The 27823-nt window shown below is 37.7% G+C and overlaps 1 protein-coding gene across 6 annotated transcripts in view; it reads right to left on the bottom strand.

Moving 5' to 3' along the window:
• The window catches only part of LOC108752552 (unconventional myosin-XVIIIa), a 55903-nt gene continuing 28080 nt past the window's right edge, over positions 1–27823 (bottom strand). For 3 of the 6 annotated variants that reach the window (XM_018493416.1, XM_018493417.1, XM_018493419.1), the window contains 13 exons: positions 27166–27324; positions 26716–26931; positions 7599–7727; positions 7082–7225; positions 6892–6981; positions 4286–4645; positions 4060–4214; positions 3222–3345; positions 2667–3121; positions 2227–2539; positions 1504–1767; positions 944–1281; positions 1–799 (listed from right to left, as the gene is read on the bottom strand). In XM_018493416.1, the coding sequence (XP_018348918.1) occupies positions 793–799; positions 944–1281; positions 1504–1767; positions 2227–2539; positions 2667–3121; positions 3222–3345; positions 4060–4214; positions 4286–4645; positions 6892–6981; positions 7082–7225; positions 7599–7727; positions 26716–26931; positions 27166–27324 (2754 nt within the window). In that variant the 3' untranslated portion in view covers positions 1–792. Of the gene's footprint in view, positions 800–943; positions 1282–1503; positions 1768–2226; positions 2540–2666; positions 3122–3221; positions 3346–4059; positions 4215–4285; positions 4646–4888; positions 6027–6891; positions 6982–7081; positions 7226–7598; positions 7728–8723; positions 10729–11458; positions 11541–26715; positions 26932–27165; positions 27325–27794; positions 27818–27823 lie in introns of those variants that run through there. The other 3 variants (XM_018493422.1, XM_018493420.1, XM_018493421.1) reach the window with 3 other exon arrangements.

Raw genomic sequence — 27823 nt, forward strand, 5'->3', positions numbered from 1 at the left:
CGGTGTTAAGATCGAGAATAAAATTTGTCACTTCGCAAAGCATTGCGATATTCCCATTTATACTTTTCTAATGAAGAGATACGAAGCTTTTTTGTTTACTTGTACCGAAAATGCTACATTTCGACTTTTGTTCAATAACACAACGTGCGCAATTCTCATCAACATCCACATTCGCGTTTGCGAAGAAATGGCTCGAATTCTTGTGGAAGACTGGAAAGGGACGACGTCGTTGTCACCGACGTTTTAAAAAATGAATAAGATAATAGCACCGCGGACGCACGACCAAACGCGGCGTGCCAGTATTAGCCACGACATCGAGATTTTCAGGGAATTATACATAGTTAGCACCTAAAACGTTTATCATCGCTCGTAGAGGGTGGCCACGCAATTAATTAGCTTAATGACCATTATTTCATAAGTTTGATTTTTTTCAACTGCTAGCTCCTATGCTAGTTTAATTCGCCTTCGAAATGACTTTATTCCCTACAACAGTGAAGAAAGAACGCCAAATCTTTCAGTAGCGTTATTCAAGTAGCACAAAATGAAAATCTATCGTGACCGTGTGCAGTTACCGCCCTTCCGTAATTTTCGCAGTCTTTCATCTCTCCGGACTGTTACTCTAATCTTATCATTTTCATATTCGGTCATACGTTAAATACGGGCGGCTATAGAGTTCACATTCTATTCGATGTCTCGGATGCGCGGAAGTCCATCTACGATCTGATTCATTGATCCCGATTCAGTCGTACCTTCGTCATTTTGATCGGACTCGATGTCCGATGATGGCTCGGATCAATCACTAAAAAAAAAAAAAGATTTTCTTCTTTTATAACTACATCAAACAGTGACAAAACGATTTATTCGCAGAAACGTCACCATGTTTAAAATGCATGTTTGAAATTATCTCATAATTATCATATTTTTAGAATGTTGCATACGTTACCTGTCACTGTTTTCGCTGGTGGCTTCCTCGCTGCAGTCCAAGTCAAGTTCCCCTTGAATAGCACTCTGTAAATCGTCGATCCTTTGAAGCGCCAGTCTGAGGTCGTCTCTAGCCACTTTGGTTTCAGCCTCCGCGGCTTCCAAAGATTTCTCTATGTCACGCCGAGCACGTACGGCCTCCTGCTCTCGCGATATTGCAGCGCTAGCTTCATCGCGCGAATCGCGTAAAGATCGTTGCAATCGCCTTGCCGCGTCTTGAGCGGTCTGCTCCTTCGTTCTAAGTAAGGCTGATTCAGTTTGTAACTTGTCGACGCTTTCCTTCAACCGTGCTATTTGTGTCTGTGAAAATAAAGACGAGGCACATGGTTATCTCGTCTAGTGGATTCAATTCATTTATTCAATATTCATATATTTTCGAAAAAAAATTATATTTAAAGGATATTACATTTTTTAATTCAATATTTAGTTGAAGTTCGATGCGAGATATGAAGTTGGTATGAAGTATAGAGGTTCATAAAATCAAATCAAATAATTCAGTGAATGATGGAATTTCGACAATACCTCCAAACGCGCTCTCGTAGTCTGTTCCAGTTCGAGCTTGCTTTCGAGCTCCTTGGCACGGAACTCTAAGCGTCTCGTCGCAAGACTATTTGCCGTAGGATCGCCGAGTTGCTCCACTGATTCTAATCTCTGCGTTAGTTCTGCCAGTTGGTCCTTCAGTGATGACTTTTCCGCTTCGAGTGCGGCGATTTGCACTTGTGCTTCTTGCAATTGGCCTTGTTCCGCAGAGACTTGTTGCACTGCAGCTCGATATTTCTTTAAGACCTGCAATTGGAAAGTAAAGTCCACTTAAAATTGCTTTACCTCTATATAATTTTTATTAAAAATAACTAGGGTAAAGGCTAATGTTTTTTTTTAAGAATAAAACATATTGTGTTTCTTCTTAAATATGCTTTTAATGCTTCAAATATGCTTTAAATAGTATTATAAAAAAAAAAAACAAATTTAAAACATATTAAAAACATCAATTAAGCATGTTTTTTAAAACTGTTTAAAACATATTTAAAATATGTTTTTTACCAACCCTAAAAAAATAATAACCACTATATATATATATAATATACGAAGCTGATAATTTTACAAAAGCCGTTGCGTACTTTAACTATATTAGAAGTCACATTCCACGAAAATTGAAAGAGAAACAAATTATTGATTAATTATATTATTATCAATATTAATTACTCACACACACTGTTTTTTAAGATATGGAATAAGGTAACGTACCTCAGCAAGCTCTTCCTCGTTTTCTTCTAACTGAGACAACAATTCTGAACGTTCGCGATTAGCCGCATTAGCTCGTTCCTCCGCCTCAGAACGCTGTCGCATAGCTTCTTCCAAAGTTGCTTGCGTTTCATTTAGCTCCTGTTCCAATGCTTGTTTCGCTTTAATCGCTACTGCTCGAGCGCATTCTGCGTCTTCCAATTGATTTTTCAATTGACGCAACGCAGCTTTACCCGTCGAATCGCCTTTGGATCTTTCAAGCATTGTTTGTGCATCTCTTAGTAATGCCTTTGTTCTCTTCAAGTCTCTCTTCAATCTGTTTAATTGCACGCGTAAATATAAAATTTTTAAGTTATTTTTTATTCTTATCAACAAATAAAAAATTTTTCTAAAATAAATTACGTACCGAGAATAGAAAAAGAATGTAAAATTTTGATAATCACCTTTGCATGGTCTCAGCTTCTGCCGCACGATCGGCTCGATCTTGTTCTTCTAGAGCTACTAAACGGCGTTCCAGTTCGTGCTTTTCTCTTAAAAGAATTGTCCTCTCCTCATGTTCATTCTCCAACTGTGACTCGAGAGCTTTAACCTTTTTGTGCGCGTTTCCGCGAACATCCTCCAGCTCTTCGTCACGTTGCTGCATTTCCTTACGCATTTCTTTGCGCTGCTGCTCGATGCTCATCTCCAGTCTGAGTTTCGCTTGTTCGAGCAGTTGCACTTGGCCGGCCAGATCATCCAACTCTTCTTCTTGGTCCTTCGTGCGTTTCTCCAACTCGTGTTTAGCTTTTTTCAGTTGCGCAACTTCCTCTTCCGTTTTACCACCGAAAGTAAGTTCTTCTAACTCTTGAGTCAACGTACGAAGTCTTTCCTCCTTAAGCTCAATCTCTAATCTTGCATCCTATTATAATAATATACTCAGATATATATACAATATTGTGTGTGTATTCAACTTTCTTAATCTGGGAAAACGAGAGGAATATAAAGAAAAATATACTCACGCTCAGATTCTGCTCCACTGTGAATTTTTCCGCGATAGCAATCTCTTTTTCCCTCGCTAATCTTTCACGTTGTGCTTTCTCTTGTCTAAGATCATTCATCAGATTTTGAGTCTCCGAATCAAACCTAAATGTGATATATTAACGTAATAAAGAAAACGTTTATTTTGTGATTATAATAACAAATTTTGTATATTGTTAAAATTTACACGCATAACAAATTTCAATCCCATTTCGTATATCCTTAAAAATAGATAAATACATACAGATATTAAGATTTTAAAGATATTAAGGTTTTTAATATTTCAGAAAAGAAAATGTTTTCATGTATATTTGTGACACACACACACACACACACACACACACACACACACACACATTCGATAATCCACTGGAGTTAAGAAATTAATTTAAATTTGATATTAATTTATACCATGAATTAATTATATTTAAAGTGTATTAGAGAATGGACTGACAGAGAAAAGATTTCGGGAACAAATCCAATCTCACTGTTGTAACGAGATCGGCTTTAACCGCCAACGACGCGTGCTGCATTTAGATTAACAGGAAGCTATCTTCGCAAACGGTCAATCGTGATTTACAGGCACACCGGACGCGTCGCCGAACGCTGGCAGCGTTGGGTGGCGTCACCGGCCTGGCCAAGTGCCAGGGACACTTGTTGCCGTGAGTGAAATGAGAATAGAGCGAGCTACCATTCGATACCAACTCTCGTCGACTATTAGCCGCAGATTAAATGCACTAGTATACCTCAAAGCGTGACAGAGCGTCCAATTCGTGCGAAGTCTGTAATTTCGTTGACTTATTATACTACGAGACTCACTTGCGCTGCTTCTTCTCGAGAAGGTTGTTCCTAGCAGTCTGTTCCTCCAACAGCAATCTGATATCGTGCATCTCGCCGTTCAGTTTCTGAACTCGTCGCTTCCACTGTCCGACGACTTGTCGTTGCTCCTCCACTTCTTCGTAAGCATCAGCCAACTATTTGACGAAACAAGAAGACATTGATAAAGGTGATGCTTGTCGTGATAAGCAGGAATAACTTGCTGTACCTTCTTTTCTAATTGTTTCTTCAATCCGACCAGTTGCTCCAGATCATCTTCGTGTTGTTGCGCCATTTTCCTCTTTGTGAATTCGAGTTCCCGGATAGCGTGCTCGTATCGTTGTCTGTAAACACCGCCGTCCTCGCCTTCCTCGCCGTCGGAAGCGACTCCGTTCAAATCGGCAGCCCTCGCATAGAGCAGTTCCATCTCCAATCGTTCGGTGGTCTGTTGAAGATTTTTGTTAGCTTCAGTTACATCTTGTAACTCACGCTCGAGTCGCAACCGCTCCGAAGTCTCAGCATCAATCCTTTCTGCCGCCAACGTCGATGTAGAATGCTCCTCCGCAAAGTCCGCGGTCATCTCGCTCAGCTGGAACAGAAAAACGCACGTTGCATAAGGGAATCGAATACGACACGCTATATGCGAACCACAGATCAACATTACTCCCGCCACGTACTTTCTGCATTCTGCGTCTTTTAGTTTTAGATATTTCTAAAATTGCAATAAGATAAATCGTATGTATACGCTTATGGAAATTATTTTTACATTACAAAGTTTTCGATAAAAATAAGCCATCGTTTTTTTTTTCTACAGCTCTATACGTTTCATTACCTCTTGCATTCCATCCGAGGTGCGGTCCTCCGAAGCGCGGGACAGGGAGCGCCTCGAAGGACTCTTTGCTACGCTGTTTGACCTGCTATAGTACTGATAGCCACGTATCATGATATTTGTAGCGCTCTGACTTCTTCCAATTACGCCGCGAGATTTATCTCGCGTGTACGGCAAACTTATCGGTCCGTCATCTATTTCATCACGGTGACCGAGGCTTCGCCATTCGTCCATGATGTGATCAGTACGTTTCAAAAACTGAGAGATCTTTGACGAAAGATACGACGAGGCGGTCGACGAATCCAAATGAGACGCGGTAGGTCTGAAGGATTGCTTCACCCTCTGCCGTTCGCAGCCCAGGACAAAGTTGAGACTCGCGTCAAAAACAACCGGCGCTTGTTCCTTGACTAGAACATCTCCAATCGACGGCGAACATGTGCTCTCGCGAGGATACGTCCTTCGCGGCGGAGTCGAGAAGGTCGACGATTCCAATTGAGACAATCGGCTCCGTGAGGAAAGAACGGATGGCGATCTGGTCCCGGTGGATAAAGATTTTGCACGATAGGTAGCATTGGAAGAGATGCTACACGGGGAAGGGCTTCGTATTGTGCGATTCGTATTACCAACAATGTATCCTCTGCTAGATGGTTTTTTCTGATGGCTACAATGTGGGGGCAAAGGTGGTCTTTTCGCCAAGCTCGCGGAATTGGACAAACTCGGTAAACCATTGCTTATTGAGTCGTTTCTTTCAAGCGTTTCGTCAGAGCCGGTAGATATTAATGCGTTCAGATGCTGCGGATTGTTATGAGAGGAAGAAATAGTGCCTGGGTACTTTGTTGGTAGGGAAGGCATCTTAAGGAGTACGTTGACTCAGGATTAAAATCGACTCGAGGATATTAGTTTAGTTATGATTAATACAATGATAGGAGAGCGAGAGATGGATTATCTAAGTTTCCGAAGAGAGTTGTTGTTATCGCGGTTGGCATTCCAATTAGTTTTCTTTCGCAGCTTCATTTGTGCTGTATCTAACTGCCGAGATGCTGAAGACTCGTCACATTACTACGGCAAATTACGTAACGACGAACGACGACGAGGACACCCGTGTCGACAAGGAGTCGCGATGCAACTGCCTCTTCCTGGGTTGGAACCGGCGGAGGCGTCCGGTGGAGGAGGTGGTCACCTCCGAGTTATTCTAAGGGGAAGGTGGCTAGAAGGAGAGGACCGGTGAGGGAGATGAAGATGGAGAGAGACGTGTGAAAGACGGTGATTCTGGCCATTTGCCAGGTTCTCCGTAGATTTTATGAGAAAAATATTGGGAAAGAGAAACGTAGAATTAGCAATTCAATAGAAAATGTAGAAACTTGCGTCTCTCTGCATTTATAAAAATAGAATGGATGAAAAGTGACAGAAAGAAAAGTTTCTGCACCGTAAAATAGATTGAGGCGATTCCAATGTGCTAATGCGAGGAGAGAAAAAAATTATCGTGCGAAATTTATTACCATTAATTAGTTACTGGTGTAATAAATAGTGTAGTAAATAATGGTTTTGTTAAATCATTTGTTGTTAAATGATAAGAAACGTCAGAATGTTTTCTTCAATTCTTTTTCTTTTGAAGATACATTGATTGTCAGCGTTTTTATGTACTAGCCATAAATCAGAATGGTAATGTAACGTACAGTCGAGTCACGATAATAGTTGCGCGCGCTCGACACGAGTCGTCTGGCATGCTTAACCCAATTGCACGGTGTGCGTGCCGCGAATGCCTAATCGGGCAGTTTGAGCTTAATGCATCCTTCGAGATTGCCTCTATTAGTTTCATCATGCGGTCACACGCGAAATCATTGTGGCGGATAACAGAACAGAGAGGCGTAATTTGCAGCACGGGCTCCGATTTAAATAACGGACGTTATTTAAGCTACTCAAGATATTTTAACGGTCGCGAGAAAAAAGATGTTTCGCAATTAAAGTAAATATCCACGTTGAATAATCTTGCGGCGTTAACTCACCTTTGCCTCTAGCTTATCATTGTCGTGCTTCAGATGATTGCGTTCCTGTTCCAAGCGTTCCACTTTTGCCCTGAGAAGCTCAAGCTCTTCCTATTGAAATGAAAAAAAAAAAAAAAAAAAGAGATATTAAATTTAAGATCAATTATATGGAGAACGTATGTATTATATGGAAAATATTTTTCTCTCTCACCGTTCGAGCCTTTAGCTGATCTTCGGTCCGATGGACGTTCAACAAGGGCGCGACTTTCACGTACAATCTCCACCAAGGCCATTCTCGCACGGACATTAGCTTCCTTACGTTCCTTTGGATGCATCGCACTGCAAGATCTTGCAGCTGTAAGAGAATTTAATTTACAATTCGATCCGGACTGTCATTATTACAGACTGTCGTAAATTATTACTAAAGAAAGTGCAAACGGCGTGAAGACATCTACTACGTTCTATCTTTCTTTCGTTAATTGCTAAATTAAAGACTTCGAAGATCTCTATAAACGCGCCGCAAATTCTTTACAGATTTAGAACCATTAGTAGGAATGAGATTGCAATTTTTAAATGAAAGTTTTAATTTCTGTATTAATGTAATTGAATAAAAGAGGAAGGAAAGCGTTTTGTTTACAATTTCTTACGCGCAATTAAAAACTTTCTTTCGAAATTTTAACACGATCATACAGCATGTTTTCAATTTGAAAAGAGCATAATCGACCCACTTTCAAAGTATTGAGTTTGCGCCGCGCTAAATAGCCTCTGCATCTCGCCTGCAGCAGAATAATGTGACCTGTGAGTTTTTCGTCCCTCTGAGCTTCTAATCGTTCCAGGGTACCAGATCTGAAGAATATCTGTGAACACAAGAGTGGACATCTGTCAATTTATACTTATACTTGTAGATTAATATTAATTAACTAACGTCTAGACTGATCGCGGTATTTTATCCTTAGGTTCGTTTTAATTAAATGCGAATTAAATTTTGCCTATTTGCGAATGAATAAATAAGAAAAACCGCATATTAAATCCGAGTTCAGAGACGACGGTAAATGTTAAATATGCATGGCATAGTTTTCAGCTTGCGTCTCGTATGATAATGAAGAATGAACACATATAACTTCTGGAGCGTAAAGGTGCATCGTGTGCCGTGACATCTTGATTGCATTAGAGAGAATATGTTTTACATAATACTATGCAACAAATATATAGTGGGTATTTAACAGTTACATTGATAAAGTGACTTTCAGTTTTATAATGTGTCGTACATCATTATGAGTTATTGAATAAATGGCATGTTTCAAAAGATTTTAATCGAAATTCAGGTAGCGATAGTAATTTTTTACATAAGTAATGTAAAATTAAAGCATTAATTGAAGAAGAAAAATCTTAAATGATAATTTATGTAGTCATGCTAGATCTCTAGTTCTATACGAATAGGTCAATTTTGCTGATGTATATAAAAATTTAGCTAAGTATACAGATCTAAAAATAATTTTGTTGAATTATTCAAATAATTATATAGGACTCAAAATTAATAGGCTAGTATATCAAAACTTTTTGCAGCATTGCTCATCACGCCTGTAATTATTTTGATAGTCCAATAAAATTATTTTCAGATATGTATCTAGTTAAATTTGTAAAAAACTTCAACAAAATCACGATCACTCTTTTCATTTATCTTTATTATTATTACACAAAATCGTGATTTTTTTTCCGCGGTATAAATCATGAACATTCGACTACCACTGCAGCTAACGCATCGTTTATTATCTAATCAATCTTTGCGTTATCGAGCATTATCTATAGTTAAAGTTAACAATTATGTGAGACATAATAATTATCAGACGGACCTGTTGTCCATTTTCCGTGCATTTGTCATTGATTTGACAACAGTTAATACTGTTATCGTCGCGAGACGTCAAATGACCTCCTCGATTAACGATGATATCCTTCTTTTCTGACTCGGCAAGTCTGCGATGAACGATCATCGAGTCGAAAATCTTCACGTTGTCATCTTGATCAATCCTATTGAAGTACTGCCGTTCCTTGAAATCATTCGTCTCTTTCTGACTTTGATTCTCCAGAGTTTCCTTCCATTCCACCTCATTCTCGTTGCTTATGTGGCCGCTATCCTCCGAACAGTTTCCATCCGATGTATAACCGCTGTACTCGTTCGCGCTCTTAGATTCGTTTTTCTTCAAGGCAGGTGTTTCGATGACAGGAACGTTCGCGGGTCTTGGTTTAATTAGAGTTTCCCGCGGAGATTCTTTGGAGACTTCGGCATTCTTACAATTAAAGAAATTTACTAGATGCTCGATATCATTAGCTTTCTTGCTGACGCACTGCTTTCTTTTCATCTCCTGCGCGTCATCGACAACATCGTTTTCAATTTGGACCGTCTTCGATAAATTGACGATTTTCCCGGAATTTGCAACATAAATCGTCTTCGCATCAGAATCCTGATTGCCTTTACTCTGCTTTTCCCAATTACGTCTCAGTTCCTGAATGGAAGTTTCCTTGATTCTTCTCGACTTCTCAGCAACTTCTTCCGGCTTCTCACACTTCTTGATCTGGTTAGATGTATATTTTTTTACATAATCTCTTTTCTTCGAATCTTCTTCCGTCTTTGTATTATCTGTCAATATAGCCATCTTCCTCCTTTTCGAATCTCCCTCAATTCTCTCTTTGCTCTCGTCGTCAAAGTTATTCTTTATAATAATACTAGCTTTGCTGTCGTGCAAGGCCTCTCGATCCTCATAGACAATTTCCGTTCTACAGGGAAGAGCGGCATCCACGATGTCCAAAGACAGGACCGCTGTCTCCTTAGGTTCCAAGTCGTCCTCTAGCTGTGCCATTAATCGCGCGGCTCTCTCTTCTAAGTTACTTGTCGACGTTGAAATCCTCGAGGTGCTCAGCTTTGAAGCATGATCAAGGGTCTCGCGACAATTCTCGTAGATACGCTCGTCTGACGCGGCATCGAGATCGAGCTCGAAATGACCAACTGACTCTCCGACGCGATCTACTTGCGATAGATCGGCGAGAGATCGGCCGAGACCGGTAGATCGAGCTGCCGGAAGCGGTATCTTGCTCGGCCTGGCGACCGAGTTTAGCTTCGCGGGTGCACCGTAAGATTTCCTGCATTGATTGTAATCCACTTTTGGCGTTTGAACGTTCCAAAGACTAGTAGATCTGCTCATAAACGTTGGATTTTTTCGCGACATTTCGGCCTTCTTTCCTTTTTCCATTGATCTCCTTTCCAACGGAATTGGAATCCATCGTGGAGATGTTGCGGAATTCGTTTGATTGTCCGCAGACACGGAGTTCAAACTAACTGAACGATCTAGGATGTTCTTTCGTTGCAACGTCTCAGGCTTCACCGGCATCTTTTCGGGTGTATAAGTGAGACCCTTCTTCAGCAATGCTCTGTCTTCTAATATCGTGCACGAGGGAGACGAGCTGACCGACTTGCAAACCTTCTTCTTGTCGTTGTTGCGCGCAGGAGATGAAACAGTTTTTGTCGTGTCCGGTCGGGTTTCGCTTGGGGATCGTTTCGCAGATTTTGAAGGCGAAGCAAGCCGGGGCTTCGAGGAATCCGAATTGTTAGAACCACGACATTGCAAGTTAATCGTGTCGTTAGCCATTTTGATAGATATCTTCGAGGTTATCGATGATTTTCCAGAACGAATCGGCTTGACCGGAACAATCGTGGGATTCATCGTCCGGTTTGATTGGTTCTGCTTTTTGACGGATGAAAGTGACGCTTTTGACACATTTGGGCTACTCTTGGCCTTAACTAAAGGCGAGCCATTGCAGCTGACCGCGTATTTAGATACGTTATCGAACATGATGGAAAACCTAAAGTCAGATTTGATAAAGGAAGGAACAAATCGTTACTTATAGCGAGGATAACATGATTCAATTCTAATTTTGTCTGTTATAGCATACTTAACTATAATCTGTTGTTTATTATTAATAAATTATTTTGTTTGTCATATTGTAGTTTACATACATCTCTAAGTCAATTTTTTAACGCGTTAGGAATTGATTAACGATTAAAACAAATTAAATTTAAACAGCATGTGTAAACGTATGCATTATGTACGTTCTTTGTCTTCAAGAAAAAAATAACTTTGCGGCTCCTTCGTATTACGCTCTTTCCATATTAATTGATTTTTTTCTATTTTATTACTTTTTTCTCATCTATAATAGATTAATTTCGATAAAATTTTTAATAAAAAAAAATCTAAATACTTTTTTATTATTATCAGTGTTTCTAATTTATTAAATATTGATTCAGTGCTGATTAAGTCTTGAATCAATCAGTTTTTACATTATTTTTAAATCAATTATATTTCTTTAAGTTTGATTAGATATTATACAAGCTAATGAGACAAAAATAAATAAAACCTGTCGATTATTTTTCTGTACAGAAATAAATAGCAATAAACACAATATTTGTCTGTTCCGATGAACTATTTATACTTTGAAATTAATTATTTTAAGATTGCTTATAGACAGATCTCTTATTTACGAACATAAGGACACTTTTTATCTGTAAACAAGCATTTATATTTATTATTTTCACCTTTATATTTATAACACTATTTTAAATCGGGTTCTTCGTAATCTCTTCGGTCGATGTGAAGTAATTCATTATTTTGCGCAAACTTTATATATGAAACAACGCATTCGTACATATACGAACGATATATATATGTATATATATATATATATATATAAAATTAGTTAATTTGCAGATTTATCGGAATACTGGACTTTTAATTATAAAGTAGCGTAAGATCTGTAAGATAGACAACATATTTAATCACAAGCGAGAAGATATCTAAAGTTTAACGGCTTGTCAATGCCAGATTGTTCACTGCACTTATCGCCAATTCGAAATCGCACCCCCCCGATTACTGACACGAATGAGATCGCGATAATTCTTTCACTTGCAGACGTCGCGAGATGAATGGTCGTTGAAGGAGAGCTTTTTCTCTCCACTGCTGCGCGCAGACTAAGTGCCGTAAAAGAGCCGCGTAAAAGTGTATACGCACCCGACTGCGAGAGAGCAGAAGTGAGGAAGCGAAAGAGAGAACGGCAGACGATACAAGAGGAAGGGATGAAGGAGTGAGGGAAATAAAGAGGAGAGGTTCGAAGGACCAGCAGGGGGAAAGGAGCAGATTATCTTGAAGCCGGTTGAACGCATCGCACTGCAATTCTCAACTAGCAGGAAGATCCAGCCGGCTTTGCCAACTTATCATTTTCATTGAAGGGATACGTCGCTTTTTTTATTCTGATAAACTCCGAGACATCAGGAAACATACTCTAAGACGACACAACGAAAGATTCTCTTAATGTTTTGTTATATCGAAAGATTTTCGAGACAAGGGGCATCGGCGAAAAAACTAGATTATAGCGAAAAAAAATTTTTGAAATGCACTATGTAATTCCGAAGGAAGAAGATGATGAAACAAATATATCAAATGTTGAAATTTCATTGAAAATAATGAGAATTTTCGATAAAATAAATTAAAATTTTTTATTATAAAAATTTACATTGTTTTTATAATTGTATTGTTATTATTAAATCTTCTACTATTTAATTTTTGTCATAAAGAAATTACATTTTAATTATAATCGGAAGATTATCTTAATTTACAGTTTGAAGTTTATCAGAAGTTTTGCTAGAATTTAATTTTCTTTATCTGATACACTGCTAGATTGCGTGTCTTGTAGCAAAATAATAAGATCATCAAGAAATGCTAATAGATGCAGAAACTACACTAACTAAACTGTGGTGTAACTTGGTTAATTAAACGCGCAACATGAATGTTGTGTAAAGTACGTTTGGCAATTCTGTGAAGACCGCGTCCCATTAATTACATGATGCGTTCGTCTCGAGATAAAACACCCGTTAAACGAATGTCTGTACTAAAGCTGAGAGAAACGAAACATTGAGATCTTTTTGCGCGCACTGAAGCTTTAAAATAAAATTTACGATTTGCAATGCATTCTTCATTAATTTCGAGTGAAACGATATTTCTTGCCAGATAAAACAACCGTTATACGAATAAGCTAATCAGTGAATATGAAAATGGTGTACTGATAACTTTTTTTTAGATATTCTGGTAAGAGAACCTTATTATACGCGATGCGAAATAAATTACGTCGACTGTGTCGATTCGTCTCTCTTTCATCTCTCAAATCGAAACACGGTCGCTTTGTATGCAGATAAAAAGCCTATTCAGACTCAGGTTCGCTGATTAGCAATATAGACGACTAAAAGCAGTGATGATTCGATTGTAGAGACCGCTGACCAGATGTGAGAGTGATGTTAGTCGACATTAGTTCAGAATTATTCAAAAGAAGAATATAATTTATTACGCATCAAATAAGATTTATTATTTACATTTTTTCACATAATAGTGAGTTCCAAAAATATTAATTCGTATACAAAGAAGATCATTTTTTTTATGTATATAAAATCTTATTTTTACAAAGTAAAAATTAATTAGCAATTTATTAACAAACAACAAGATAAACTGTATACTTCTCAAAATTATTTTTATCTAAAAAATATGTAATAATTAAAATGTATTATCATGAAAAAAGCGAAAGTGAAAAATTGTATTATTGATCACATAAAAAATATTCGTACAGTCGAGAAATTTAGCTTCTAATTGTAAAACGAGAATCGCCGTTTTGTTTACATTAGAATAGGATATACATACTTCAAATTGTATAAAAGTTGTCAATTAATATTTATTTTCTGCAAATAAAGCATTTTCAGAAAAATTTCAATATTAATCTTTTTTTTTGCACTCACTAGCTGTAACTATCGTTCTTGAGAACAATTGCATTGGAATATTTCGAAAAAATATTTATTGTATAATCTTTATTTGTGTGGAAATTAATTGAAAATTAGAAAATCCAGGAAATATTACCAAGTCATAAATATTGACAGGTCGAAACGCTCACTTCAAGCAGTTATACGTTTGAATAAAGCAAAGACCAAAACCGCAAAGTAAAGATCATCGATCTTCACGCGGATCAATTCGACTACTTTCCTGTAATGATTGTACAGGATTGTAATACCGGCGTCTCCATCATTCGGCAATGAGAAAGCACTTGAACGGCTTGGTGCTTTACTTCGAAGCCAATGACGTTTACCGTTATCGAAGCTAACAGGTACCGGTGGCTATAGACTTTCTCACTCTCTTCCTCTCGCAGGTTAATTAAGAAATCGACTTTCTCTCTTTCTCTCTCTCTCTCTCTCTCTCTCTCTCTCTTTCTCTTCTTCCCTCGGCCGCAGATTTTGCTTATAAAGCGCAAAACTAACGTGCTTCCCCACCTCGCATGATCTTCGTAAATTTTTTCTGAGATTATAATGAACCGTTTTATATTCAGCGAAATAAAAAAATTCCTCTAAAATACCGTTTCTTTGAGAAATAGTTACAAGAAGTATAAAATTTGCAATTACTTTTGAATAGATTTGATAAGTAGCTTTATTATTTCCGGCACCAACAAAATGGTGCTTCGACAATGCGAATGATAGATTTGATTATGTCACATTTTTATATTAATTTACAGTAACTCGAAAGAAAATGCGAATGTGTAAGCTGTTGGTGGCACCTTTTTTTTCGAATATAAAAAATTGATTATTTATTCCGAGCAAACATTTTTGCCGATCACTCTTGGGACGATCGAGATTTTGCACTCAGAAACACATGTGCACACTGCCCGAACAATTCCGGAGTAATCCAAGCAAAAAACGAGCCCTTCGTTCGCTGTGTAATGTCAAGGCCGAAGGTTGGTTGTCGTCCGACGACGACGCGACGTCTCGATCTCGACGGCGACCGAGATCAACCGCGAACTGAGGAGTGCAAGAGTGGTTGCACAGTCGTCGCCATTATGTCGGAAAGCTCGTTCCGCATCAGGTGCACGTCCCTCCATTGCACGTCCCCACCATGCAGGTGATGTGTCACCAACACATGCATATTGCATAAATCTCGCGCATTCGAACACGTATCTTCTGGTCCCCTGCTGCTCACCAACAACACCGGCACATTCATATCTCGAGATATCGTACATAAATCTCGGGATTATTGTGTCGGAAGAAGAGCAGCTCGATTAATCAAAATTGTACGATTACGCGAATAATGAATAATAATATAATAACTCTCTAATGTATTTCGATTACGTGTCTTTGACATTCCGACTTTCGACTCCGAGTTGCTTTATTGTCATTATAATTCTCGCGCAGAAAGACACAGTCATAGACACACTCTCAATATTGAATATGCATGAGAGATACGGTATCGAGAAAATTTCACGGATTCGAAAGTGCAAGGGAAAGGGATTGGAGATTTGGTGTATCGTGACAGGTGGATCTTGAATGGAGCATTGGAGCCACTGCCAAATGGACCGAGGACCGGTCTGGACCAGCAAGCCTCTCTCTTGTTTTCTTATCTACCCGAATAAGGTACCCAGCGATTCCCATTTCGCCCGTCCGCTTTTTACCTTTCGGCCTGTCCCGTCTCGACGAAACTGCACATCGGAAATGTCCTATGTGCTAGCATTTGCGAATAGAGATTCGGACAAAGTGATAATTTGGATAAAGTGATAATTCACAGAAGAGAGCACATGTAGACCGTATAATGTATTTATACGTGACGATTTACGGTTTATATGAGAAATCCCTAAGAAGAATCTCCTCGCTGGCTTAGTTTGTGAATTTTTCGAACATATTGCGGAAACGAGGACGTGGGGCCGTTCGCCTCGGACATGTAGGAAAGATCCCTGCATCTTCGTCGTCCGTTCATTGCATCGCATCGGATCGATAGATCTTCGCGGGGATGACTGCCGCGGCGCGAAGAAATTCGAAGCAGACAACGCGCGGCGCGCGTTGGAAAGCGGCGAGAATGTCTGCTGGCCTACTGACAAACGGGAGAAAGGAGAGACGAGACAACGAGAGAAGGGTACCACATAAGAAGAGAAAAGAGCTCTGGCCGCGTTACGAAATCATGAACTTCTTTCCGAGCCACCAGACGTTTCCACTACTTTACGTACTTCTGTTTAATGGAACAGACCGCGGCGTCTACGTTCGATTATCCATGTTGTCATAAACTTTATCGCACCTCGGTCCTTTATCAGGTCCATTCCGCGAGAGTAACGTCTCGTTCCTTACGCTCGTTCATAAGAATGAAGCAAGGACAGCTTTAAATTGCACGAACGATTTCGCCCGAAGCATAGAGAGTAAAAAAGTAGAAAGTAAAAAAGAACTCGTTTTTGCATTATGCTCGTCGCACGTCTGATTTCATCGCGATGTGATTTTCTTAATCAGTAATTATCTTTAGAAAGTAGAAAAGTATATTTATTTTTATTTGGAAAAATTTTGATAAAAATACCGAAAATATGCCGCGTATGTCAAATATATCTATATAGCGTAATTTCTCAAACCTATTGACCTAATTAATTCTGTTGTAAATATAAACAAAAAAAAATATATATATATATTTTATTTTATGACAATCTTGTCTGTATTGCTATCATATATCATTGGAAAAGTAGATGAATTAGAAAATTATATACCGTAAAACACTTATCCTCACACGCGTACGGAAAGTGAAAAAAAAATTCGTTCCGCAATGTATTTCCGCCCAATGTTTGATTTAATCATAATGTAATGTTCTTAACGATCAATTAATTCTCTAGAAAGTAGAGAACGAGATTTAAATCCGTTTTGCAGAGTTGGGTAGTGCTAAGTTAAAAAGATAAAAGTTAAGTTAAAAAGTTAAAAAGTTAATTAATTTTAATTTAACTTAGTTACACTTTAGACTCTTTAACTTTTTAACTTTATTTAGTTACATTTTATATATATATATATCCGTAACTATTAATTTTTTATTTAATTCTTTCAAGTTAAGTCTTAGATATAATACGCGGCAATAGCGAGAACTTAAAATGAGGTGAGGGCTTCTGTTGCAGAAGTGAGCAAATTTACTAGATGTTGACATTATAAATATTTTAGTTAATTTTCTCACTTTTGTAATTTTCCTCATTTCAAATTACACAATCGATCCCCAGATTTCAATCTGTCAGAAACCATGTATTTTCATGTATCTAGTTTCTGATAGGTTGAAGTCTATTATCCTTTATTATTATCGCTACTCCCTTATATTGTATCTGAAGCTTTAGTCATATCACAGGCCAGAGTATTCATAGTCGAATCTTATATACTAAACAATATATATAAACAGAACGTGTAAATAAAATATAGAGTATTTTCTAAATGAAGTATATATTTGTCATTTCCGTTATTCGTAAGACTGAAACCCTGGAATCATGAATTAAAAAAAAAACAAACTTAACTTTTAACTTTTCAATTACTTTTTTTTATTAACTTAACTTTCAATTCAATTAATTTCATTATAAATTAACTTGTATTTGACCTAAGTTAAATTTTCCAGGTTGTTAATTTAGCTTAGTTTAAAAAAAAGTTAACTTACCAACCCTGCCGTTTTGTAAAACCGCAGTCCGTTCTACGCGGATCTACGAATACGAGTTTTATCAGAAGGACATCGAGCACTTATTACACGCGATAAGTCAGGCCAATTAACAGTTGGATACCGGTGTTCCGTTGTCTTACAATCGCGCTTCTTCTCAGAGATCGAAAGAAAAGCACGAGGAAGTTACGTCTAGCTTGTCGCAATTAACCGCAGGGTGGATAGAAATAAGGAATCTGACCCCAGTCGGGAGCTCGCGCAGACGATGCCGAGGTTGAGCGATGTTGAAGAAGAACGCGGTATGCAGCGTTTCCGCTTCCCGACAAAGATAAAATAGCGTCGTGTGAGAAACTTGATGCGCCCGTCGCGCGATACACCCGCTCGACATTTAGTCACGCTAGTAGCTTCTTCAACCATTCTTACGTTTTTGATATTTGATGTTTAAATTAACCAAACTAATCCTGAAAAGTTATAGAGAAATGGCTTTAAAGTAGTAAATATAAAATGATATTACTGTCAGCAGAGTTGAGAAGTAACATGTTACTTGTAACGCTGTTACTTTTTTCTGTCTTTAATGGCGACGGTAACGTCGTTATATTTTTGCAATAACGATAACGATTCAGTCGTTACTTTTATCGTTACTTTAATTTTTATTGGATGGATCGGATTGGATCATATTTCGATATTGCTGGCGCTGAAAGATGTTTTGCTTTAGTGTCTCTAAAAATGTACTTCTAGTTACCCAAGTTTCGTTGTTGTTATAACAATGAGCGAAATAATTAAAAATTTTTTTATATATTTAGAATTTAACATTACATTATGTATAATAAATTTATTACTTGTAATAAATATAATTATAAAATATTTACTTTCTCATTTTTTTTTCTAAAAAAACATTTTATATATTTTATATCTTAGACTGCATTTCAGTAGCTGCTACTAATAGTATTGAAAATCTGTAATTCACATTACACATTATATACTACGGATTTTGCTGGAAGTGAATCTTAAAATACATTCTTAATAATAACATTAAAGTTTAAAAGTAATATTTAAATCAAATTCGATAATTATTGAATTTAACTCCCAACGATTGTTTCTGCCAGATTCAGTCATGTTTTGTGCAAAAATGCGTCGAATGAACGTAATCATATGTGAGGAAGTTAACTCAACAAGTTAATTCCCAAAAAGTAACGAAAAAGTAATGGTTCGCTATTTTTTTCAAGTAACGGTAACGCGTTATTTTTTTAAGGTAATATTTCCAACTTTGATTATAAGGAAGAAAATTTCGGATTTCTCGTAATGTAAATTTCTGAAAAAATAATAAAGAATAAAAAGGTAAAAAAAAAACAGGGGGAATATTAGTAGTTGATAACCGGATAAAGATTTTAAAAAACTTTAAATACAAATGACAACATTTGTCAAGCTACTGGCAAGTACATGCACCTGCACGTAAGAGTCAGGACTTCTCCATATGCGAATAGAGGCAATGTTTATGAGTTATTGTTCATTTTATTGTGTATCTGTTGTTTGTGATCCTGCATGAAATTAACTTTATCAACTTAATCATTAAATTGTAAGTGGAATTTGATTTTTAATTCACTAATATAAACATCTGTCATAATTCTTTAAATTATGATTTAAAATCTTTCCCATTTTAAAGCTGCTCAATTTCATACATTTGTTTTTTTGTTGCGCTTCGGGTTGCCAGGACAATGACGGGCAATATCGAATAGCCTAAGTAGTTAGCAAAACTTAACTTTACGACTGTATATTTTGTTTCAAGTGGGGAAGATACGAGGTAAATGGGAAGAAAAGAGTATGGTATTAGTTGCTAAGAAAAAGCTATTAAAAAAATAAGCCAATAATGATAAGAGAGGCGAGCGATATTCCGTTCCAAAAAATATATTAAAAGATAGGTTAAAGGCTATTGAAGCCAGAGATAAATAGTATCTATTAAAACCTCGATTAAAAGCATGCAGGAACAATAGTGGAACTTACCAAAAAGTATGTTTAAAAAAAAATGTTTCCGTTTTTTATATCATCTTTTAATTTACAAAACCAAGTAACTGACATTAGTTATGACATTTAAAAATGTAAAAATCTTGGCTGTTTTTATTTTTAAAAATACGAACAAAAGAATGTTTTAGAATAATGTTTCATATTATGTATATTATATCCCCGCAATTCGCCGGCTCGTGTAAAGTAGCCACGGCAGTGTTTCTGCGCTTGGCTTAGCGCCGAGCCACTACCATGACTCTCCAGACTTAATTTTTATCGTCCTAGAAAATGAAACCTGAAAAAAAAAAAAACCTAAACCGACCTTGCTGTAATGGATATAACGTATCACATGATTATTATTAGAATGGAGTTTATATCCGGAAAGATTCTTGTGGAAACATACACATATACAGGTAGTTATACGTATATTGTGTGACGTGTAGGATTCAATTTGTTACTCCTTCGCATTACATCGATCGTGGGTGGTAGCGGCAGGATAGATTCCGCGATCTCGATCTGGCTCGTTGCCGGGATTGTCGTGCGAACCTGACCTAGGCGCACAGACTTGTTAGATAACTAATCGCGTTTCTTCATCGTTGTACATCGTTAGTAGTCTGCTGTCATTCAAATCCCCAACTTAGCATTGTTAAGTGCAATTGATTATTGGTTGAAATGTGCTCTGGAGCAACATGAGATTTGTATGCACATCCGTACACCGAGAAAAATGGTCTGGTTGGATTAAATAGTAATTCTGGCGGAAAATTAAAATGTTCTGATTAAAAATTTACTAAAATTCTAATTGAGATAACTTAAAGAATTCTGATTGATATAATTATTCTGACACAAAAATAGGAATTTCAATAGATTTTTATAGACCAGAAATATTATATCAACCGGAATTCCAGTTATCTCAACAAGAATTCCAATAAATTTAATCAAAAAATTATGATTTGTCCATTTCCAACCAGACATTTTTTTCAATGTATCGCCTTTTCTCGTAATTCACAAGTTACAGCAATAAATATAACGAATATATTTATAGTATATAATAATAGCAAAAGGTTCGAAAAATTCCATCTTTTTAATAATCCTATCAATATAATTATTTAAAAATAGTTTCACTCTAAATATTACGCGCACGCGGATTGACTTATGGATTTGTCTAGATCAGTCGGATTATTTTGCTCATAATCAAAACACATGTTCTATCTTATATTTTAATAGACTAACACTCGTAACTAGATTAGTCTTCGTTAATTTAGATCACGTTATAATACGATCGTTATACGGCATGCACGCGCATAATAACGATCGTTAATTGTACGGTACTTGCTCAGAAGAATCAATATTCTAACGAAGTTAAGACCGCGCTCGCGCCATTTCCATCTTGGCGCCTCGTAGAATTACTTAGCATGCCGATTGCTCGAGATGCAAGACACGCAGCAAATCGAAGGCACGCGTATTTAGCAACGGTCGCACTTCCGCCATGGAAGTGCTGGCACTGAATATTTTGGTAAACCACGACATACGTTTCGGTTTAAACGGACACGATTGACTTGAATAACGCTACGTCCAAAAATACGTGAACGTCCGTTAGAAATCCATAGTTTATCTTTCCGAAAAATTGAACAGGACATATGTTTGGAGATATCTGATGTTTTTGCCAATGTCTGGAAGAAAAGATATACAGAGGGATATACGTAGGGACGATAATGAGTAAAAAAAAGTTCGAGGACACGTTTAGAAACGGAAAACGTAGTTCATCGTGATTGCAAGGCTGCCATGACCGATGGCGGGAAATTACAGCTTCGATCAGAAGGGAAAATAAAATGTAGGTAGGTACAAACCAGATATACCGGAAAGAGCTGGGCTTACGAGTAATGCAACGATGTTGTACAGAGCATATTAATTCGCGGACTCGTGGTCGAGACCACCGGAGCTTCTTCGCCTCGCGTGCAGAGGAATCGGCTGCTACGCGAGTAGATGCAGTGGAAAGACCGTCGAGACGGAAGCGAAATTATCATTTCCTCAGGCGGGATATGTAACTCCGGGAAAGACATGGAAAAAGCTCGTCCTCCCGGTCATTCCGGTTTTTTTTTACTTGCATGACGATAATGCCGCAAGCAGACCAGACGATTGCTGGCAATGACAGGAAATGATGGCGCGCGGCGTCGCGCGTCGGCAAGGAAAGACGGCGCGTAGACAACACCCTCTAAGATGATACGGAAGATTTATTTGACGGTCATGTAATTTGCACTTCGTAATTATAACGTTCCAGGAAATGTCACCTCCCCGCGAACGGTCGTTATGTCACGGATACAAGTAATGCGTGTATAATTTAATCCTCATATCGTTATTTTAAATACTATTATACCAACACAACTTCCGTACCTTCGTGCGAAGTTTCCATTGAGAGGGATTTTATTTTCATCAATTAGGACGTTTCTTCTGAGAAGCTTTTGTAAAATCTCGCAGTTACGTGCGAGGGTTCCATTTTAAAGCTGCGTCTCTGTGTGCAGGTGCACCTAGGTGGGAAGAAATGAAAGGCCGAACGAGATGTAAGGAGGCTAATATCATCGCGGTGCAAAACTGCAAATGGATCGACGGACATGGCGAACCAGTAAGGACCAGTACAGCAATTTGTATGTGGGCCACGAGAAAGCGCGCTTTTTCCCTCTCTTGGGATATATTCGCGGTTGACCGATCGTCAATCGTATCGTACTGAACTTTTTTTTCTTTATAATAAAAGCGAAAACTTAATTTCGTTGGTTAAAAAAGTCCAGTAAAAATGAAGCGGAACTTCATAAATTCTGATAGTGAAATTCTGGGTTTACGATCACCTTTTGCTAAAAATATTCGCGTCGTGAAAGAGGCCATGTGTATTGCAAATCGCTCACCGGACATCGGATATTATATATCAGACTTTACGGCGGCTCGCCCGATGCGCAACTTGGCATGACGTCGATAGTTTGCAGCTGTTTCGATTAAGCTTCTACAGCATCAGGAAGCACCGGTAAACGCGTACGCATCCATGTGAAATGATGCGATGACTTTTCATTTGGATTACAAAACGTAAGCTGCGCAAGAGAAATAGTAGCGACCTTTATTATGAAAGATGATGATTTCAACGTCGCCAACATTTAATTCGCATTTCTTTCGATATGCAACGTAACTATGATTTCACGCAAAGATGCCTAATGTACCTTCAAGTAGGCTTTCAAGTAGACTTATTTCTGCCATTAATGTCTAAACACTAATGTTATCCTCTGAGTTCTTTTTCTTTTTTTAGATAAACGAGCTCGTGACTTTTCTCTTTCTCGATAAATAGCACGATTTCTGGAACACTTTGTATCGTCACTATCTCGTTTAAATTCCAGGATAGATATCTAAACAACAGATTTAGAGTTTAGACATCTGTTAATCTCGATTTCTTCTGTAAAATTTAATTCTATCTATTAGTCTGGTTTTTATTAAATTAATTTATATTCTGCCCGCAAAGACATTTGATATTTATAATTATCAACGGATTATATCATCGCATAGACGAAAGAGGGAGAGGGAGAGAGGAAAAAAAGGATCTATAACATTTAGTTTTCTGTACTATTCTATAATACATATGAATCTTCAAAAATTTTATAAAATTTTAATATATAAAAATCAAAAGACAATTTACTAATTTATTAACTCAAGTAATTTTCTTTATAAATATTTTCGAATAATGCGATTATATAACTTGCCCAAATAATTCGTTCAACACTGAACTTCATCATATTTCTCGAATTTACAAAATATTTTCATAAACTACGAGGACCGGTCAAAAACGTTCTGCACTTCCCGCATCTTTAAGACAGACGGGGCGGATTTTGTGTAATGGCAGCAGAGGTAAAACGAAGCGTCAGGCAAGGCCAAGGTAAAGGTAAAAGGTAAAGGAGAGATACGGGGAATGCGGGACTGCAAGAGAAACCATGCGCGGCGAGCCACGCAAAAGTCAACGAACCTAAATCAGCGTATACGCGATAATGCACATAATCCACGGATTGTTTCCTTTGTAAACTTCGATAAGTGTAATCCACGCTACATTTTCAATCGCAAAGACATATATTTTTGCGCGCGACGTGGACGTATCGTTAGGTGCATATATAATCATGACGTTTTCGAAACGGATCCTTACGGAAATCTAATACTCGTCAACTTAACATTTAGTCAATTTAATCTTCGACTGTAGCAACGAGTCATTTGAATCCAAAGCGAAAATTTTTGTATAATCCGTACGACTGGTACTATGAGATTCTAAATTGTAAGGAAAAAGATTTAATCTTCTATTAAGGCGATGGTTTCACTTGTATTCGGTACTTCAAACAGATGCTTAGGCATAATTTTCGTATAACTGTATAGCTGAGGCTTAATGCTGAAAGGCAATAATTAATTAGTGTTTTTCAGTTATAAATTTATCGATATTCCGTGATATCGATATTGCGCTTCAGAGCATGCATGTGTGTTTAGATATATCCAGACACATTTTATTTATATAAAATGTAACAAATAATCAAGGATTTCTTCCCACAGACGATGTGTAATCTAGAAATTATCATATTCTTTAAGCATCTTATGGGTTAACTTTTATACAAATAGTATTCCAGTTCGAATCTCGCTGAAGTGAAAACTGGACTTATATTTTCTTCTGTTCAAAAATCTTGAAAACTGAAAAAGAATGATCCTATTTACATAACGTACGCATAAACATCGTAGAGAGCCTTGCTGGCTCTTTTATACCGTGTATGGTTTATCACAGACAGAGGCAAACGACCGCCGCATAACTTGCAGCGCCCATCGTCCGCGAATAAGCGGAGTTAACGGTTGATCCTCTCGTATAAGATACATACAGAATCAGTTTTAAGTTTCGCTTTACGCCCGCTTTGCGCAATGGCCGTCAATGCCGTGTACTTTACCTTCTGAAAATAATATCGCAAATCACTGTTGTGACACGTTCCCCTATTAAATAACATTCATACGCCAATAATGATATAACATAAAACGTACGAAGCGTACATTTTTAAAAAGTTCCAACACAATACTGAAGACTCTGACATGATGACTTGTTGATTTTCTCGCAGAAACGAACTTTAAATTCATTCGACGTACTCTAGAGTAAAACGTTTGTCGACGACAATCTCATTCTGGAATAAGCAAATGTTTTGTCCTACAGATGATAGTTTTTTTCTTTCTATCACAACGCGTGTTCATGAATAACGTATCAGAAAGCCGTGAGTTTCGTCGAAATAACGAATTAAAGGCACCAACACGAATGGGAAAAGAAATCTCGACCGACATTGTTCTCTCGAGGAGGAAGTGGTGCATTCAAATCGCGTGCCAACTGCACTTGCCAATATGTATCGCTTAATCCATGCGTAAAATTTGCATAAAGGCTGCCTTTTGGCATGGCAAGTCGTCGCGCCGTAAGCTAGTATTGCAAAGTGAAAGCTGCGAAGCTCCGCCGGCGAAGCTGGTTTTGCGTGTCACGTATAACTGGTGAAATGCATAAACAGACAGATCGCTTCGTTTACAGTTCTTTCCTGTAAATACAAAGTCAATCGGTGTGACAAAAGGCTGTTATTCCGATAATCTCTCTCTTATTTAATATTTACTCTCCATGAAACTTCTTTACGCATAAGAGAAATTTATAATGAAAGAAAAGACGATGTTATTTAAATTATAATACCTAATAACATCTCAAACATAATTTCGGGAAGTACAAGTCACGGAACGTTTCTATGCAGATTACAGTTTTGTAACACTTGTGCTTTCCTCTAACGAAATCATTAACCGAAAAATTATTGTTTTATTTTATTCCCGATGCTTGTGATTGGGATGCAGAAAAATTTTATCATTTACGGTAAAGGTATGCGAGTGAGTACTCCGAGTTGCGGCACTTGTAAGACAAAATCTGATGGAGCGTCATCGATCTCTGGAAAGAAATCTTGGCATATTTCCATGGACAAAACTATCAAAATAAACGCCTGCGACCCTGTTAAACTCCACCTCGAACTTGTTTTCTTCCCCCCTGTTTTTCACTTTGTACTAAATTTGACGTTAAACATATAATATTTTTTATATCTTGTTATCAATCGATCTCCTATAATCCTGATTCGATAAAAATTATCCAAGTATCACACCTTGAATTAGGCCCGTTTTCACAATTATATGGTTACTTGAAGATCAAAGGTCACCAAGAAATTCATCGATGAAATTTATTTATGAATTTTTTGATAACTTTTGATTTTTCGAGATAATCATACAGGTATTATGAAAAACGCAAAATCGAAACAGAAAGTATTAATTTATTTAGTAAATTTCTTCTTAAAAAATACAAAACCTGCGATTAATGTCGACGTCATTTTTCTTGAACAAAAACGTGGTATTTTAAAAGGATGTGTTCTCTCTTGAATATATTCTTGAATAAGCCATAAGCCTGAACGTTTTAGTAACGCTCCGAAGAACGGATGTCAAATGGGCTGCCGTGAACGGCGATGCTCGATCGTCTTCGTGACGAGAACAATTATCGGCTCGCGGAAGCGTCGGCCGCGATGATTTGCACAACGATTTGTAGACGGCCGTCATTTTCCCTTCTGAATTCCATTAACGACTTCTTGGCCGGTCAGCGAAAGTGCGTTGACACACGTCTCGAGCTGCGAGACGAAAGCGCTTTTCTGCGCGTGTCGCACCTAGTAAAACGACGTCGCTTCTTCATCGCGTAGATGAAGAAAAATCGACGGCCATTTGCGCTTGTAAAAGTACGTTGCAAAAAATTTATAAGCTTCTCGGATTGTAAAATTATTAGAAAGCGGGGTATTATACTCCCGCGGTCGGGAAAAAGAGCTGTATACGAGTTGTCACGATTTTGTGAATAATAAGACGATAAGATTACGAGGTACAAACACATCATGGCTTTCTAACAGTCCTTGAGTGTTGTGTATAGTTCGTTAACATGCCACTCCTCATCATCATCCGACATGAACGTTTGATAAATTATTTATTAGTCTCCGTTCGACCTTATTTTATCGCGATCCTTTCATATTAGATAACTTTAATCGCAACACCTTTGCCATATTTTTATGCTTTCTCAGAGATCTCGTATACTTGGCATACTCGGCACGAAGTAACATTTCATACTTGATCAATTTCCTAATAAACTTTCTCGAAATGGATATTATTTGAGCAGATTCTGTATAGGTGATTAATATTCGCGTTTTCGCTGTTTTTAATAGCGCGTCTGCTTTCTACATTTGCACTGAAAGCTTAAGCTAGACTTGTTCTCAAAGATATATTTACTCACCTGACTTTGGCCGACTCGATAGGACGCGGGGTCGACATCAACGGTAAGCAACATGTCTTCCACGGCGCGACGTTCATCGGTCACGGGACTTCCGGGCCGTACGTTCACGTCGCTTGACAAAAGTCCGAATCGACGTCTAAATTCACCTAAGGCCATATGCTTCGGGAATCCAACTTTGTGTAAGCGAACAGCATCGATTATCTGGCTCCCTCGAATCTGTTTAAGCACGCGTTGAAATATGTATACGTGTAAATTTGTACGTGTGACATTAGATCTTTTTCTTAGAAAAAAATTAGATACTATAATAAAATTGATTAATTGATTTATAAAAAGCGGTATTTGGAAAGTATATATCTGATGACATGAAACTGATGATCTTTTGTTCTGTAAGATTTTATGTTTTAATATTCTTCCTTTAGAGAATTTAATATAACTTTAATATAACTTTACCTGTGATCGCAGAAGAGGCACATTAATGACGTTGTCCTCGCTCTGATTTGATTTCACGGAAAGGAGACTCTTATTGTCGGTACAACCGGCGTTATGTTGAGGCAGAAGGCAGTGCACAAATTTCACGCGAGTTCTCCGCAGTGTTTCTACGAGACCATCCTAAAGGCAATTAACGCTTGTACTCTTCCACTTAATATGTCGAAGAAATAAAGCGACGTAGAAATAAAGCGAGATAAATAAAGAATCGCCGTATTGTTCTTACTAGATAACGAGCGAGAAAGAGAAAAATGAGGAGCAGCATAAGGTAGTATCCGAACGTTGTAACGCAGGTTTCACCGAACATTTTCAGCGTGGCGAATATCTCGCGTCTCGCTTAGGGCGAAGGTCAATACACGTTAAGTTAGCTTGCACGACGTCTGTGCGGCCTTGTGATAATGTTTTATAGAACATGCGATAATAGTCTGATCTTTGACACAGCGACGACCAATCGTAAATAGCGAGTTAAAGGAATAGGTCAACTATCGATGCCGCGAACATTTCATGAGTGAAATCGAAAATTCGTTAATAAAAGAACGAAAGTTCAAACCACTGCTAATATAAATTGCCATCAGAATAGAATTGATACTCACTACAGTGAATTTCACTTGTAGACAGATGT

This window comes from Trachymyrmex septentrionalis, unplaced genomic scaffold, assembly GCF_001594115.1.
Source record: "Trachymyrmex septentrionalis isolate Tsep2-gDNA-1 unplaced genomic scaffold, Tsep1.0 scaffold60, whole genome shotgun sequence".
NCBI lineage: Eukaryota > Metazoa > Arthropoda > Insecta > Hymenoptera > Formicidae > Trachymyrmex > Trachymyrmex septentrionalis.